Source organism: Colletotrichum aenigma (genome assembly GCF_013390185.1).
Source record: "Colletotrichum aenigma strain Cg56 chromosome Unknown KSG_Cg56_contig07, whole genome shotgun sequence".
Taxonomy (NCBI): domain Eukaryota; kingdom Fungi; phylum Ascomycota; class Sordariomycetes; order Glomerellales; family Glomerellaceae; genus Colletotrichum; species Colletotrichum aenigma.
In genome coordinates this window covers 929,341-942,845 of record NW_023500913.1, presented here as the reverse complement: position 1 = coordinate 942,845, position 13,505 = coordinate 929,341, and the positions used below count along the sequence as shown (strand labels likewise).

Below are 13,505 nucleotides of genomic sequence, written 5' to 3'. Positions count from 1 at the left end.
TCGCGAAGGAGAGCCAGGACAATGCTCAACCCAGGAATCCTAGCCAAAGATCACTAATCAGCACGTACCTGTATGTGTCCCAAATGATAGTGAGCAATTGTAAAGCTTGAGTGATCAATTTCTAAATTCTCCCCGACTGTCTTCTCTCATTTCTCTTTGGCGTCGAACGCGTTTGTCATCGCGAACCAATGATGACTGTCTCCAGGCTGTCCCAATGGGCCGGGAAGTTAACGAGAAAATCGCGGCCCAACTGAAGTAAGCAGTCAAATTCATTGGATACGCGTCAATATGCGCTGCGTGCATCAAGGTTTGTTTGTGCAAAGCGTGAGTTCATCAAGAAGTTGGAAAACCGTATTGTCTGTTAGTCTACAAATCTGCCAATGTCTTGCAGAAAGTTCAGCTGCGGAGCCGAACCTGGAGCTTATTAGGTTAAGTTGGCCATGTCTGCAATCTAGGTCTTCCGGGGCCTCGACCGAGATATCGGATTTCCTTTTCCAGGGAGTTCCAGCAGAATGGAGAAAATCAGATGCCCGGCTCCTATCAGCTCCAATAGTGTAATTTATGGTTCCAGCCCCTCATATCGCCTCCATATGCCGACGAATCTTAATCGCGTCTTGCTTTCCATAGGTTCAGATAACCTTTCAAATTCTCCGGAGCCAATCATGCCCACCTCGACAGCATGTCGGTGATTGAAGGTCGGGTCGCTTATTGATTCATATTGAATGCAACATCTAACTTAAACATCCCACCGGTAATACGTCAAGCTTCGACCAGTGACCTTGCAGCATACAGCCTCACGAACTATAGCTTGCAAAAGGTGTCACGACAAGTAACTGTACTATGTAGTAGCCACCGTCAGTCCTGGATGTAGGGAAGAGATGGCTGTATCAGTCACACAACCGCACCTAGAAGCGTAGAATGATTAATGCGCAAGATCCTGGCACGAATGGTAGTATAGCTAGTATCGTACAGCTGACCATAGTTGGCGAAGTAGCTGCAGCACTCCCTTCCCACCTTGTCTAAAGGCGTCTTTCCTCCCCCGGTCTCCATGTCATTAACATTACAGCACTTTAGAAACCACTCATGGTCTCAGAATGCCACCACGACTAGACGTGACCAGGAATTACGTAGGGCATGGTGTTGACACCATAAACGCTCACATCTCCAACCGAACCATAGCCAACTCGGTGTCTTATCTCCTTCCCATCCTCGAAATTCTTCCTGCAGATTTCACATTCTTATATGTTGGATGCGTATGTACACCGAAAGACCCCATGCTCATCTTCTTTATGCTTACCACTGTGCCTCGCAATGTCTTCCTCCGCAGGGCCCCGCCAGCATCACAATTGACATTGCCAAGCGCTACCCCTCGGCGACCATCCTGGGCATTGACGGCAGCCCGGCCGTAATCAGCCAGGCCCGCGACGCCGCCCAGAAGGCCAACGTTCACAACATTCGCTTCGCCGTCGGGGATGCCTTAGACCTGGCTCCTACGGCCAGCGAGCCCGGTTTCGAACTAGTCAAGGGATCATGTGACGTTGGTGAGAGCAACCAAAGAATAATCAATGACAAGAATAGAAGAAGACCGCTGCTGCCATAAGGATGATGAGCTGATCAGGCAACACCGCCGTGTGATTAGCCCATACGCACAACGTCGTGATGTATACAACCGACGATTACGCTCCGCGGTCAGGGACGGCGGCTTCGTGTGCTGTAAAGAGGCTGACAGGGCGTGTCTTATAATGTGGCCAGAAAACACGGCGGTAGGCTTCTCCGGCCAGTCCCTGTTCTGAGAGCCTCACAGCTCACACCTCACCTTAATTGTACTAGATAAGCCGTACCTACGCCATGATTAGCGCAATTATGGAGGCTAAAGGTGCGATCCGTACGTTGGGAGGAAGCTCAAGACATACGCAATCGCGGCGGTAAGAAGTCCCTATTCTCCCCTCGCTCTCTATCGGCAGAGAGGAGACCGGTCAAGTGTTTACACATGTTGTGATTCCAGTGTCTGACTCAACTTAGGGGTTTTCAACGACTGATATCAAGGTAGGCCAGGCGCCCTGGGTCGTGTCTTCACGCGAGGAGCGTGAAAATTGGGGTGGCCTGGTCGCTCGCACCAGCGCCGATCCGGAAGCTCGTGCCCGGATTGAACACGAGGCACGTTGCATCGGACATGAAATAAATCTTGAAGAGCTCCACAAGGGATGGAAAGATTGGATAGAAGACGACACGGCTTGCGCCTCAATAAGTGAGATTTACGTGGTCTGTAGGAAGCAGTAGGATCTGAAGCAATGCGATCTCAGCCATATAGGGCCACCTGTGGAAACGCTGGATGAGAGAAAGATTTCGCAGGAACGGTCCTGCGAAGAAAAAAGGCTGGCGGTTTCTTGCCAGATGGTGAAATATGACACGAACAACGAAACAAACTGTACTTTGAGTACTCTCCTGGTGACTGCAATGTAGTAGTATTGAACTATTTATACCTAGTACGTAGGCTTTCATACAACACTTCGTATTCACCCGACTTTCTGTCTCAGGACGGTCCTCTAAATTCGTGACATGACATCTGCCACGGTCTCGCAAGTCGCGGATGCAATCGCGTGGAAGATGCGAGCGTAAGTGTCGGCCATTGCCTAGCCAGCTGCTGAAACTCCAGGTTGGTTTCCACCGGTAGGTCCTGGAAGAGATGGAAAGGCAAGAGGTCTTATGGAAAATGTGACGTGGTAGTGGTTGATGAGTACCTGAGCTGACGTAATTTATCCCATCAACTTTAGGTGTCATTACTCATGGTCAGTTAAATCTGCTGGGCCCCTGTTTGCTCACGTTCCTCGCTCACTGCTATCCTCCCATGCTGACAGTTCCCCGCAACTTACAGGCCTCTATTGCCAGCGAGTGCGATATACCATCTCTTGTCACCGAAAATGTGGCAATCGCCGTCATGCACGTTCGCGAACTGGACTAGGCACAAATTGATGCCGATGATGAGGAGTCTGTGCTCAGTTCGGCTTACTCGTACGTGCTGGACGTCTCTTACGCTCTAGATCGAGGAGCACCTCCGTTAAGCCAGTCTACTGTTGATACAAACGCCCCTCTTATGAATTCATTCCAAAGAAAACCATGTTTTCCCGTGCGTTTCACGACAAGAAACTTCCGGGGGAGGGAGAACTTCGAAGACAGCTGATATCTGGACAAAAGTATTGACTACTTTTCAGACGCTCGACTGCGATTGGATAGACGGTTCGGACCTTTTGAGGCACAGCTCCGAACAGGACCTGTTAGGTATACGCTCCCTAGCGGCTGTGATGCATCGTTGTTTGCGGAGGCAATTCAGTCCCCGGGCGTCTTACACGTGCTCTTCCGCCACGGTGATCCCTGGCGGTGGCAGATGGCAAAGCCATCGGAAGTCTCATGAATAACTGCGATACTGGGTCGAGCTCTTCCCAGACCTGAACTTGCGGATCACGCCAGGGAACACCGGCTGTCTGCCCAACAGCATCGCACGCATGGACTTCTGCATGTATCACCGCGCTGTCTTCTTAACACATTGCCCGAGGATTGTTGCCGCTGCTGGTTTTCACGCTGAGCCCGTGCCCGAGCATGGAGGGGTCGATCAAGATGCCCTTGGACAAGGGTACTACATTCGTGCGTGTCTAGAATCGGCCCAGAAGGTCATTGATGCCATCCCTTGCTTTTTTTCCCAGTCGTCATGCGGCACAAAGCTCGAGATGTATGCGAAGAAACCCAAATTCGTCGACCGTCTTAGAAGATGAGCTGACGCATTGGTTCGATTCAAAAGACAGACAGTAGAGAGTCTGGTGTTAGCTAGCCTATTCCTCATCATCTATTGCAAGGCAGATAGGGAAGTTCCCGGGGAGCATAGACGAAAGGCGGTTGTACTGGCCGGGCCATGCCACGGATCCCTGGCCCGTATAAGTCTTGACGAAAGCGATGCCAACAGCGACGGGGATGGCGACAGCGTCGACAACAATCACGGCCATAACGGTCATCACCCGACCCTTGATCGATTTAGCTTGCTCGTGTCAATCGCCGATCGCTGTGAACCCACGTAGGCTGCAGGAGAAGAGATCGTGTTAGATTAGCTGATCAATAACCGTCGAACCAAACCCGAATTCTATTGGATCTGCTTAAGATGATCTGACTTCTGCGTACCAAACCTGCGTCACAATCGTATACCAACCTCTATTTAGATGAAACAAAAAACACCTCGCTATGCAATCCGACTTCCGAACCTTTTCGCAGCTGCCGCTCTTAAGCCGGTGTCGTGGTGTTGCTCGGAGCCGCACCACCGCCGCTGCCACCTGATCCACTCAAAGAAGGGCTGTTCTCGGTATCGATTCCGATCGTGATGTAGCCAACCATGCCGTTGCGAATATCAACTCCATCCAACGGAACGATGTCGATGACAGGGTTGTAGCCGTTGGCGAATCCCTCAGAGTAGACAGAGTCGACGTCGTTGGTAGTGCGGTTGATCTCGGTGTGCGAGACATAGGGCTCGAGGGCCATGATCTCCTGGGAAACCGTCTCGTTGAAGTACAGTTGACCAATTGAGTTGGTGTTTCCCGTCTTGACGGTGCCGTTGCTGGTGACGACCCAATCGGTGAAAACTAGTAAAGCATTGTTAGCACGAATCTCGACGTCCATTTCTTTCTGACTTACCTTGCGCGTGAATATGAATAGAACGCTGAATGTAAAAGCCAGGGAAAATCGTCTTCATCTCCAGAATACCATCGTCGTTGGTGGGCCACATTCCACGCAGCCATGTAGTGTCATCGGTATGCAAATCCGTAGTACCTATTTCGAAGTCGGTGACATTCAGTGACTCAAGGAGCTCACGGAAATCCGTGTTAGGATCACGGCCCGTGAAACTCGAGTAGCTTCCCGTGGCGTCGCAGTGCCAAAACGCAACAAGCGCGTTTGGAAGAGGCTCGCAAGTTGCCATATCAATGACACCGACGTCAAGGGTAAGAGGAACTCCGATCTGGTCTTCGGTCATATCCTGACGCAGAGTCTCTGACCGGGGCCAGTAGTAAGGTCCGGCGGTGACATCGGGCGCGAGGACGCAGGTGTTGTTCTGGAGATCTTCGTAGTACGGAGCCTCGGTGACGATCGTGACGCTGCTGTTGCCGGATCTGCGCTCGAGGTTGGCGGCTTCTTGGCGCTTTTGGAAACGCTTCTGCTTGAAGGCCGCGGACCCAGCAGCACAACGCTTGGAAAGTTTGGCGTGGCGCTTGACCACACCAGGAGCGACCTCCTTGTGGGCGACAACGGCGGAGGCCAGGAGGCCAATGGACGCGAGCGAGTGCAGTTTCATCTTTGGGGAAGAGAGAGAGTGACGGAAAGAGTGTGATCGCCGTTGTTTGAAAATATTGGATGACGAGGGTACAGATGTTTACAAAATAACTACCCACGCCTCTATTTGTATCAAGTTTCTTTGATTCAGAGATCGCTGCTTTCCCCCTTTCACAGCAGGCTCGCTGGCCGCGGATCGCCCGTCGGGGTGAAAATTCCCATTGCGCCCCTTTCCCCTGGGCGAACGCGGTCTTCTCCATATTCCTCAGTCTCCACGCATCAGTGTCCAATGACTCTTCCTCACCTCTTCCTCTACCGGAACTACCGATACACGTCACCAAGAGCAACCCTTGGAAGGCTGAAAGATTCATAGCCTAGTCCAGAACACCTAACTCCCGTACCAACAAATCAAAGTTGATGTAATTCACCCCGGTACGTAAGCAAAGGGGGGTGGTTGGTTAATCCAAGGAATAACTCCATTATCAAAACCAATGAAAGAAACCGAATACAGACCCCTCAATATCTAGCAAGCCCTATCCAATATTCTTTTGACGTCAGGTTCGTGGAAGCTGATGAGGCTGTCCCTACAGCCCCACTGAAATCGGGATGTGGGCGCTCGGAACCCAAGTTCAACAACACCACCGCCCCCGTCGTGTCGATCTTCGTAGACATGACTGAGAAGCCGCCGAGAGTTCCCATAGTCAGTGTGATATCGGCTGGGAAATGAACAGGAACAAGCAAAGGCGATGGGACTTTGCGCTCGCTCAAAAGGTGCACTAGGAGTGCTTTATTCACGTCGTTCGGCATTGCCGCTGACCCGACGGTTCATGGCGCAATGGTGATGGGAGCCTACGAGGTAACACTCATTGACAACCGCATATTTTCACTACATTCATCGATCAATTAGCCTTTGAATGAGGACTTGCAGTCGTTCAATTGATGTTACCCGGAAGGCTATTCTTAGGCCCGTCCCTTTTGAGGGGGCTTAATTATGCGGAGGCCCCTGTGGATTCCGATCTGGCGACGCGTGTCTATCCGAATACTCATACTCGGATTCGTATCGATGTCTACCAAGCCTTGCGGAAATCGTCCGCCGCGTTGTGCACGCGTTGTGCAACCATTGTATCTGATTAACAATCTGATTAACAGTTCATACAGATGATTCCTTGTGTTCGAAGGAAATGATTCTTGAGTAATGGCAGTCTCAGTGCGTTGCAATACCATTCGCCTGAGGATTTGTCCCTCTAATCATGAGAACACAAGCAATAATGCCGAAGCAGAGAGCCCCATAAATTTCGTCGTTCGCATTTTACCAAGACTCCGTAGCCCCGAGTCAAAGAAATACGTGCTGACGGTGTGCTCCGGCCCCACCGGGTGCAAGCTCCGGGCGGGGGATTTGAGTGGCTCGGCGTCGTGGCTTCCGCCACATCCCGGAAAACGACTTGAGTTCGGATTCTTATCCATGTCAAACGATGCGAGCCATATAGATTGAGAAATCTGGACTGTCAAAGAGCGTCGCTTGATTGACAGGCACTGACACTTAGACAGCATCACTGCTATCGATGGCTTAGTTTTCGCTTGCGTCGGAATTAAGGTGAAGGTCAACTGAAGATGGAACATGAACAATGAAAGGATTAAAATAACTAGTCTGTTAAAGTTATCAAGTTCCCAAATGAAGCTAGGAACCTCAGGCAGCATTTCTCGTGAAAAGCCTTGGCAAGGTCGGCAATATGGCTCAAGCGTGGAATTCTCACGTGTCGCGAAATCACAACCAACGGTAAGTGTGTCGTCAGACTTACCGGTATCGACAATATCGATAAAAAACGGGCGGCATGCAACAGTTCTGACCGGATTTCGAGCATTGTTGACGATGGATAAACCAATGGGTGACGAACAAGTGGCCCAGAAATATTTCCAACACACTGCTCAATCCCGTCTGATTCCTACCAAACGATGGGCTGTGGAAGTACATGATTCATCTTATGATGGTGAGTTATGGGCTGCTCCGTCTTGACCATGTGGAAGTATTAGAGATGAGTGTCAACCTGGTATATTTCTCAAGTCAAGACTTAATCAACGAATCTGCCCAGTAAGAGGTACCTGCCCATCAGTTCTCTCCAGCCGGCCGAAAATCATACGGCTACCTTATCCGCGTGACACTTTGCAGAATACAGAGATTGGCTCAGGAGTCATGGTTTTATCTTAGAAGTCAACTCAGAGTTCAATGATCACGGTTGCAGAGTGACCCCTGGAGCAACCAAGTATAACTACAATGAGAATTCCGAGCGTTCTCCTTGACGGATGATTTCTTCGGAGTGGCTCAATATACTACAGTTACCATCAGATCCTCTGAATGATTACAACATTAATTCAACCATTCGGTGTTTCACGAGCGCTGCTCACCATTCCCGGAAAGATATTTGGTCATCAACAGATGATATGCCAAGACCATGAGGCAATGAATCGCCAGGTCGACCGTGCTTATCAGCTTACGGTTGGTATCGTTGACTACACATAACGTACTGATGGGATGAGCCAGATTGGCGTGATTATATGAAGTCTAATGCAACCAAATCGATCTGTCGAGCAGCGAAAGTCCCCTTGTTGAGGTTGGAGCTTCCGCTCTTCACACCTATACCTGAATCTGACACGAACCCGATCTAGATTGTGAAAATGTCTAGTGTACAAGTCCGGCCGTTCCTAACGCTGTGAAGCCTATAACAGAAAGATGCGGTCGTGTCAAGACCAAGGCATCTTGTGATGAAGCCATTAATAAGGTGCGAACGACCGACGTATTGACATAGTAGTCTTTACAACTCAGGTGAGTATTTGAATTTGTTTCTACCACAGATTTTATGATTCTGGTCGAAGCTGGACAATGTGTTCAATATGAAGATTAGCAAGCTATTCCATAACCCGGAACAGATGAACTGCCACCATATTGACCAGCAAACAACTATGGCGGTGTTGGATTTTGGAACTTTTCACAACATCTTTGACGGGCCATTAGGCTGCCTCGTCATAAACTCATTCTCTAACTTCAAAATATCAGTAGAGCCTCACAAAGCTCCCTAGAGAGCTCATAACTGACATTATATTTTAGATTATTTGAAACTCCCGCGCAGCTCTGCGGAATGATGCACACGGTTACACTGCTCCAGCTGCTGCTTTCCTCGTATGTAAGGGACTTGAGTCCTCCATGCTGACATTCCTGACAGTTTCCTGCGTAGCTGGAGCGATGTCATCGGCTCTATATTGAATAAGGGTAACATGAGTCGGTTAACCATCCGTAGGTGTCGAAGGGGACCACAATGCTTATATATCCTGATATATTAATGTTCGTCAATATCTCATGAACGGACTAGCTCCAGAAAACGTTCCACATGGTCGAAGACTTCACCAACGATGGAGTTAGCAGCACCGTCAACAATATCAAGAACTTTGTTTTATGGTAAGTCAATCATTAGTGGCCGACGTGCTTAAGAACATTATGTTCAACATCTTCAAGACCACGCAAACATAACAGGCTTGGCAATGTTCGCACATTCACCCAGGAATTGAATGGGTATACTACGTGGATGTTGTCAGAAACAGCAGAAAGACTCACGGCTTCCACGCTCGGAAGCATGATCTGCTTCAATGACGGAGTTTTTTTGTCCCAACTGCTAAATTCCTGAGACGGGTGTAAACCAGTCAATAGGTCGCATATAGTCAGCGGCTTCCATTGATTTGAGGTTATTCCCCGCTTCAGCGACTTGTACGGCAACGCCTGGGGTGAGCCATCAGAGTGAGACACCATGGCAGGGTGCGTCGAAATGATTTACAAGGGCAGGTAGATCTAGATGCAGTACATAAGGTTGCAACTAATTCCATCGAACAGGGCGTTCACAACCTTCGAAGCCAATGGCGATAGTAACAGGGCCCAAACCTTGTCGTCCTGGTACGCCCCTGACGATCAGAACTAAGCGGACGTCATGAAGACGCCAATGCAAGGGCAATTGGAGCTTAAAGTCTGCCCTTGTGCAACTGATGGGGGGCACGGGAGCGTTAATGGGGTGCCCGTAATAGGCGTAACACGGAGGCATCTGACCTACCTTCCGCTTTCCCCTGCAGTCCTGCCGAAGGCTAGGCTAGTCCAAATCTAGTCGGAACGGCCGAGCAAGGATAGCTAGGGAAGACGGCGGAGACACATTGATTCACGAAGAGTTCATCGGTCATGTCTAGCAGAAACGAAAGTCGCATCTGAGAAGGATGCATTGGTAGAGCTGAGCTTAGTGCGAGAAGGTCTGAGATCCACTCATGCTCAGGAGGCTTCCCATAATATGTCGAAATCAATGTGCTGTCTAATTCAAGAAAACGATTCTTGCCGTACGACGCTTTCAACAAAGACACGAGAGAGGAAACCTAAAATGCTTGATTTTAACAATCCTGACTGCTGTTCTATCGCTTTAAATCCGAGGCCGATGAGCCGAATGCCTCCTCGGCGGCTGGTGCCGAGGCCGAGTCAGGTGCATTCCCAAGACCAACGCGCCCTTCAGTGGCCCTGAACATCTGAACAAATCAATCTGTGATCTGTGACTGAGTTTTCCTGGTGGTTCTTCCCATGATTGCGCGTTCACTACACTTTTGGCTCATTTTCTGGGATTCAGATAGACATTCAGGTCACCCTTGAGCCACAATGTGTAAACCTCTTCCTCGTCCTGCCACTTCTTCGAGTCTTCTGCAATCGTGAGATCGAAGTTCCATAAAACTCTAGCCAAGATGATCCTCATTTCAACATAGGCCAGGCTTGTAAAGTTAGCTCAGCAACTTGATGCTTTGGCCAAGAAGTCGCAACTAAAATAGACCATAGATCCGGGGTAGAGCTTACTTCTTTCCAATACAGTTCCGTGGTCCGAACGAGAACGGTTGAAGCGCATCCTTGTTGTCATTGACGAAGCGCTTGTCGCCAAGCCACCGCTCGGGGATGAACGAATCAGGGAGAGTAAAGTTTCTGGGGTCGCGGAAGATAGCGTAGTGCCAGACGCCAATACTGGTCTGTGGAGATTCTAGTAAGCTGCCAAGTCAGGGAAGGACTCCATTGGACTTACCCCGTGAGGAACAAACTTGTCGCAGATGACATCTCCGCCGTCACATACGCGCCTCAGATTCGCGTTAGGTGACGGGGGATGCAAGCGCAAGGTCTCGTCGAGCACAGCCAACATGTAGTCTAATTTCTGGACGCTCACGAAATCAATGTCACCTTCTGAAGAGAAGGACTCCCGGACCTCAGTGACAAGCTTCCCCAGGACTTGGGGATTCATTGCCAGAAGGTACGTTGCAGCGGAGAGCGCTGTTGCCGTAGTCTCAGACCCGGCCCCGATGAGCAGATTAGCGTTGTCGTACATCTCCTCCCGGCTCATGGTCTGTACGAAATTAGACGCCGGGGTTCTTCGCTGTCGAATCTCACGAAAGTTGGGCACTGTCTGAGAATGAAGCAACTTACCAAGTCTCCCTTCATCGTCATTGCCTGAATGAAATCAGGCCTAGGCGTTGCCAAGTCCAGTCTTTTGTCAACCTTTGCGTAGGTCAAGTCCAAGTGCTCTTGCGCTTTTCTCTTGACCGACTCGGATATCAGTAACTTCAGCAGCGGCGCAAGTACCGCATACCTCCCAATCAGCCCAAGCAGCGCGTTCTGCTTGACGGCGCCGAAGATTGCCGAGACCCACGGATGATAATTGCTGTTCTGCAGGCACCCGAAAGGCTCCCCGAATGCCAGGTCGGAGATAATGTCGAACGTGCACCAGTTGTACCAGCTTACCATGTCCAGCTTCCGTGTGCCCCCTTCAGCGTTCTCATGCAGCCTCTGGATTAATAGGTCGACATACTGCGTAATAAGCGGCTGCTGGTTCATCATGGCTTGTGCCGAGAACCCATGCGACAAGAGCCTTCGGAAACGGCGATGGTCATCGCGGTCGGCGCCAATGATGTTACCGCGGAAAGGAGCATGGAAGATTGGATCCTTTGAGTGTTCTGCTTGCCCTTGCTTGCGGTGCCCGAAGATTTCTTTCCAAGCAGACGGATCTGTATATGATAGTTGGGCTGGGGCGATGCGGACGACGGGGCCGTATTGTGCATGGAGCTCAGCGATGTGTTTGTGAGGCTGTCCTCCAACTATCACCCAGGCGTAGTAGAGATCGCTGGAGGCAGCTAGTTTAGGACCTGGGTAGTGCCGCAGAGGATGTAAGAAAATGTTGTAGGCGACTCGTGCTATGGCGTATCCAATGGGCTGGTAATGGCATGTGTCAGACGGTCTACTTTCGGTATGGGGTATTCTCAGCCATGACATACGAGGAACACAAGAGCAACCAAGAAGTTTCCCCACGTAAATCCATGACGGATGTCATTGCCGAAGAGGGGGGTGAGGGAAGGCATAGTAATTAACGATATCCTGCGTAATGATGTAGTTCCTCCCTATCGGCTCATCTACACGATTGTATTTGTATTCTACAGACTATGGTGTCTTTAGAACTGACTTTGCCCAAGTGGTGTTTGCTGCATCGGATGACAGGAGGACACCGAGGACATGTTCCTTGTCCGGATGCACGAGTCGTAAAAAGAATTCTCCGCTTGACTCCAGCTTTAGATTGCGATGAAGCCGTCTATCAACAGCATAGTTGGAATTTTCAATACGAATACGTCCAACTGCCCAAGATCTTGCTGTAGACGAACACCTGTCAGTAGTCTGTGGATCCGTGTCAATGCGTCTTTGTGGATCACAATCGGCGTGGCGGATGCTTTTGAGACCCGGAAAAGATTCCGCCTTGACAAATATACTGACCTCGAGGTTTACGAAGCGAAAATAATGATGCTGGATACAACGCAATGATGCCAAAAAGCGCATCTGTAATTTGCCTGAAGCTCCGCCGCCTGATACCTGAAAGGCCGTCGCCGATGTGGGGTCATCCTCAAAACACGGGGTCGACTCGGTCCTCAAGCATTGAACATAATGACTGCAAAATTGATCGCAAAATGTCAACGATTATGAGAAGATTAACGCGTCCTTTCTCTATATGAATTCAGCTAATATCGCGCTCGAAATTGATAGCGTCTCTCATGGTGAGGGGGGAACTATCGTTGTGATTATTCGCACATCTGAGTTGCTGGGAATATTTGACTCAGCTCAGCCGAGACCCGAACAAACTATTCACGCGTGCTATTGTCACTGTGCAGTATTCATTGCACTTGTCCGAATCGAGGAATTTGAAGCGAACGTAATGAGAACTCTGGATGTCTTCATCATCTCATGTAATAGCCTGGACGCCATCGTCTCCACAAACATCTGTGAGCATTCGACGGTGATATCAGAACGTCAAATTCTCTCAGGTACATGCTGCAGCTCATCTTACGCCAGTGGTGAGCATTTATGCTTCCACCCCCGGCCGCGCAACACCATTGGTTTTTTTTTTTTTAATCCGGCCCATGAAGTTCAAACCACGAGCTTCCTGTGTGATCGAATGTTTTGAAAGACCACTTGTGATCTCGATGAGAATACGAATGGCATTCGAAAGACTACATGCCGAAATTGAGTATGTGTTCTTGGATATGCTAGACCCTAAGCAAGGGTGTCAAGTTATCGCGTCTTGAACCTTGAACCACAGATCTCGATGGAGCCAGTGAAAAGAATTTGTTCCAGGACCGGCATTGACGATATGCCATTCATAGGAAACGTAACAGCATTCTGTTGAATGAAAATGCTTTGATTGCTTGATAAATAGGTCCTCTATAGAGGTGGGCGTGAAGCCCCTATTATATATGATGGATACCTCGCCAGCCACACTCTTGGCCCTACGCCACTGTGGCTCGACCTCCATTTAACACATTCAAGGAAACCTGCATGTAGACCGAGAGCCGCACCATGCCTCTTATCGCGATGCTTTGCGCCGCAGCCATTTCATTGGACAGGAAATTAAAATCGTTCCGTCCGGGAAGTCCGAGCTAGAAAACCCACCAGAGGCATCGAAGGCAGAAATTGTTGTCGCGTTGGAGCGCTTCATTGATTTAACGGAAAGCAAACGACACACATGGCCAATTCCTAAATTCCCATATTGGAAGACAACGACGCGTGTCGCAGAAAGCCAACAGCAGTAGATCGAGATTGCCGCGTAAGGCAGGTAGTCGTGTGCTGTGTAAACTTTGTTAGGGTGGACGCTAAC

At 49.7% G+C, this 13,505-nt stretch overlaps 3 protein-coding genes across 3 annotated transcripts; 1 reads left to right on the top strand and 2 right to left on the bottom strand.

Moving 5' to 3' along the window:
* Positions 1 to 1,094: 1,094 nt before the first annotated feature.
* Positions 1,095 to 1,606, top strand: tam (Trans-aconitate 2-methyltransferase; the record flags this gene model as incomplete). Its single annotated transcript, XM_037325760.1, has 3 exons — positions 1,095 to 1,253; positions 1,328 to 1,541; positions 1,602 to 1,606. 3 exons carry the CDS (start codon positions 1,095 to 1,097, stop codon positions 1,604 to 1,606), a joined length of 378 nt encoding a protein of 125 aa, XP_037175666.1.
* Positions 1,607 to 4,269: 2,663 nt separating this feature from the next.
* CGCA056_v010512 (uncharacterized protein) lies at positions 4,270 to 5,332 on the bottom strand (the record flags this gene model as incomplete). The annotated part of the gene is made up of 2 exons (XM_037325759.1): positions 4,270 to 4,625; positions 4,678 to 5,332. The coding sequence occupies 2 exons, from the start codon at positions 5,330 to 5,332 to the stop codon at positions 4,270 to 4,272; spliced, it is 1,011 nt and encodes a 336-aa protein (XP_037176028.1).
* A 4,609-nt stretch (positions 5,333 to 9,941) lies between these two features.
* Positions 9,942 to 11,724, bottom strand: CGCA056_v010511 (Trichothecene C-15 hydroxylase; the record flags this gene model as incomplete). Its single annotated transcript, XM_037325758.1, has 5 exons — positions 9,942 to 10,098; positions 10,181 to 10,347; positions 10,401 to 10,715; positions 10,796 to 11,578; positions 11,641 to 11,724. 5 exons carry the CDS (start codon positions 11,722 to 11,724, stop codon positions 9,942 to 9,944), a joined length of 1,506 nt encoding a protein of 501 aa, XP_037176027.1.
* Positions 11,725 to 13,505: the final 1,781 nt, after the last annotated feature.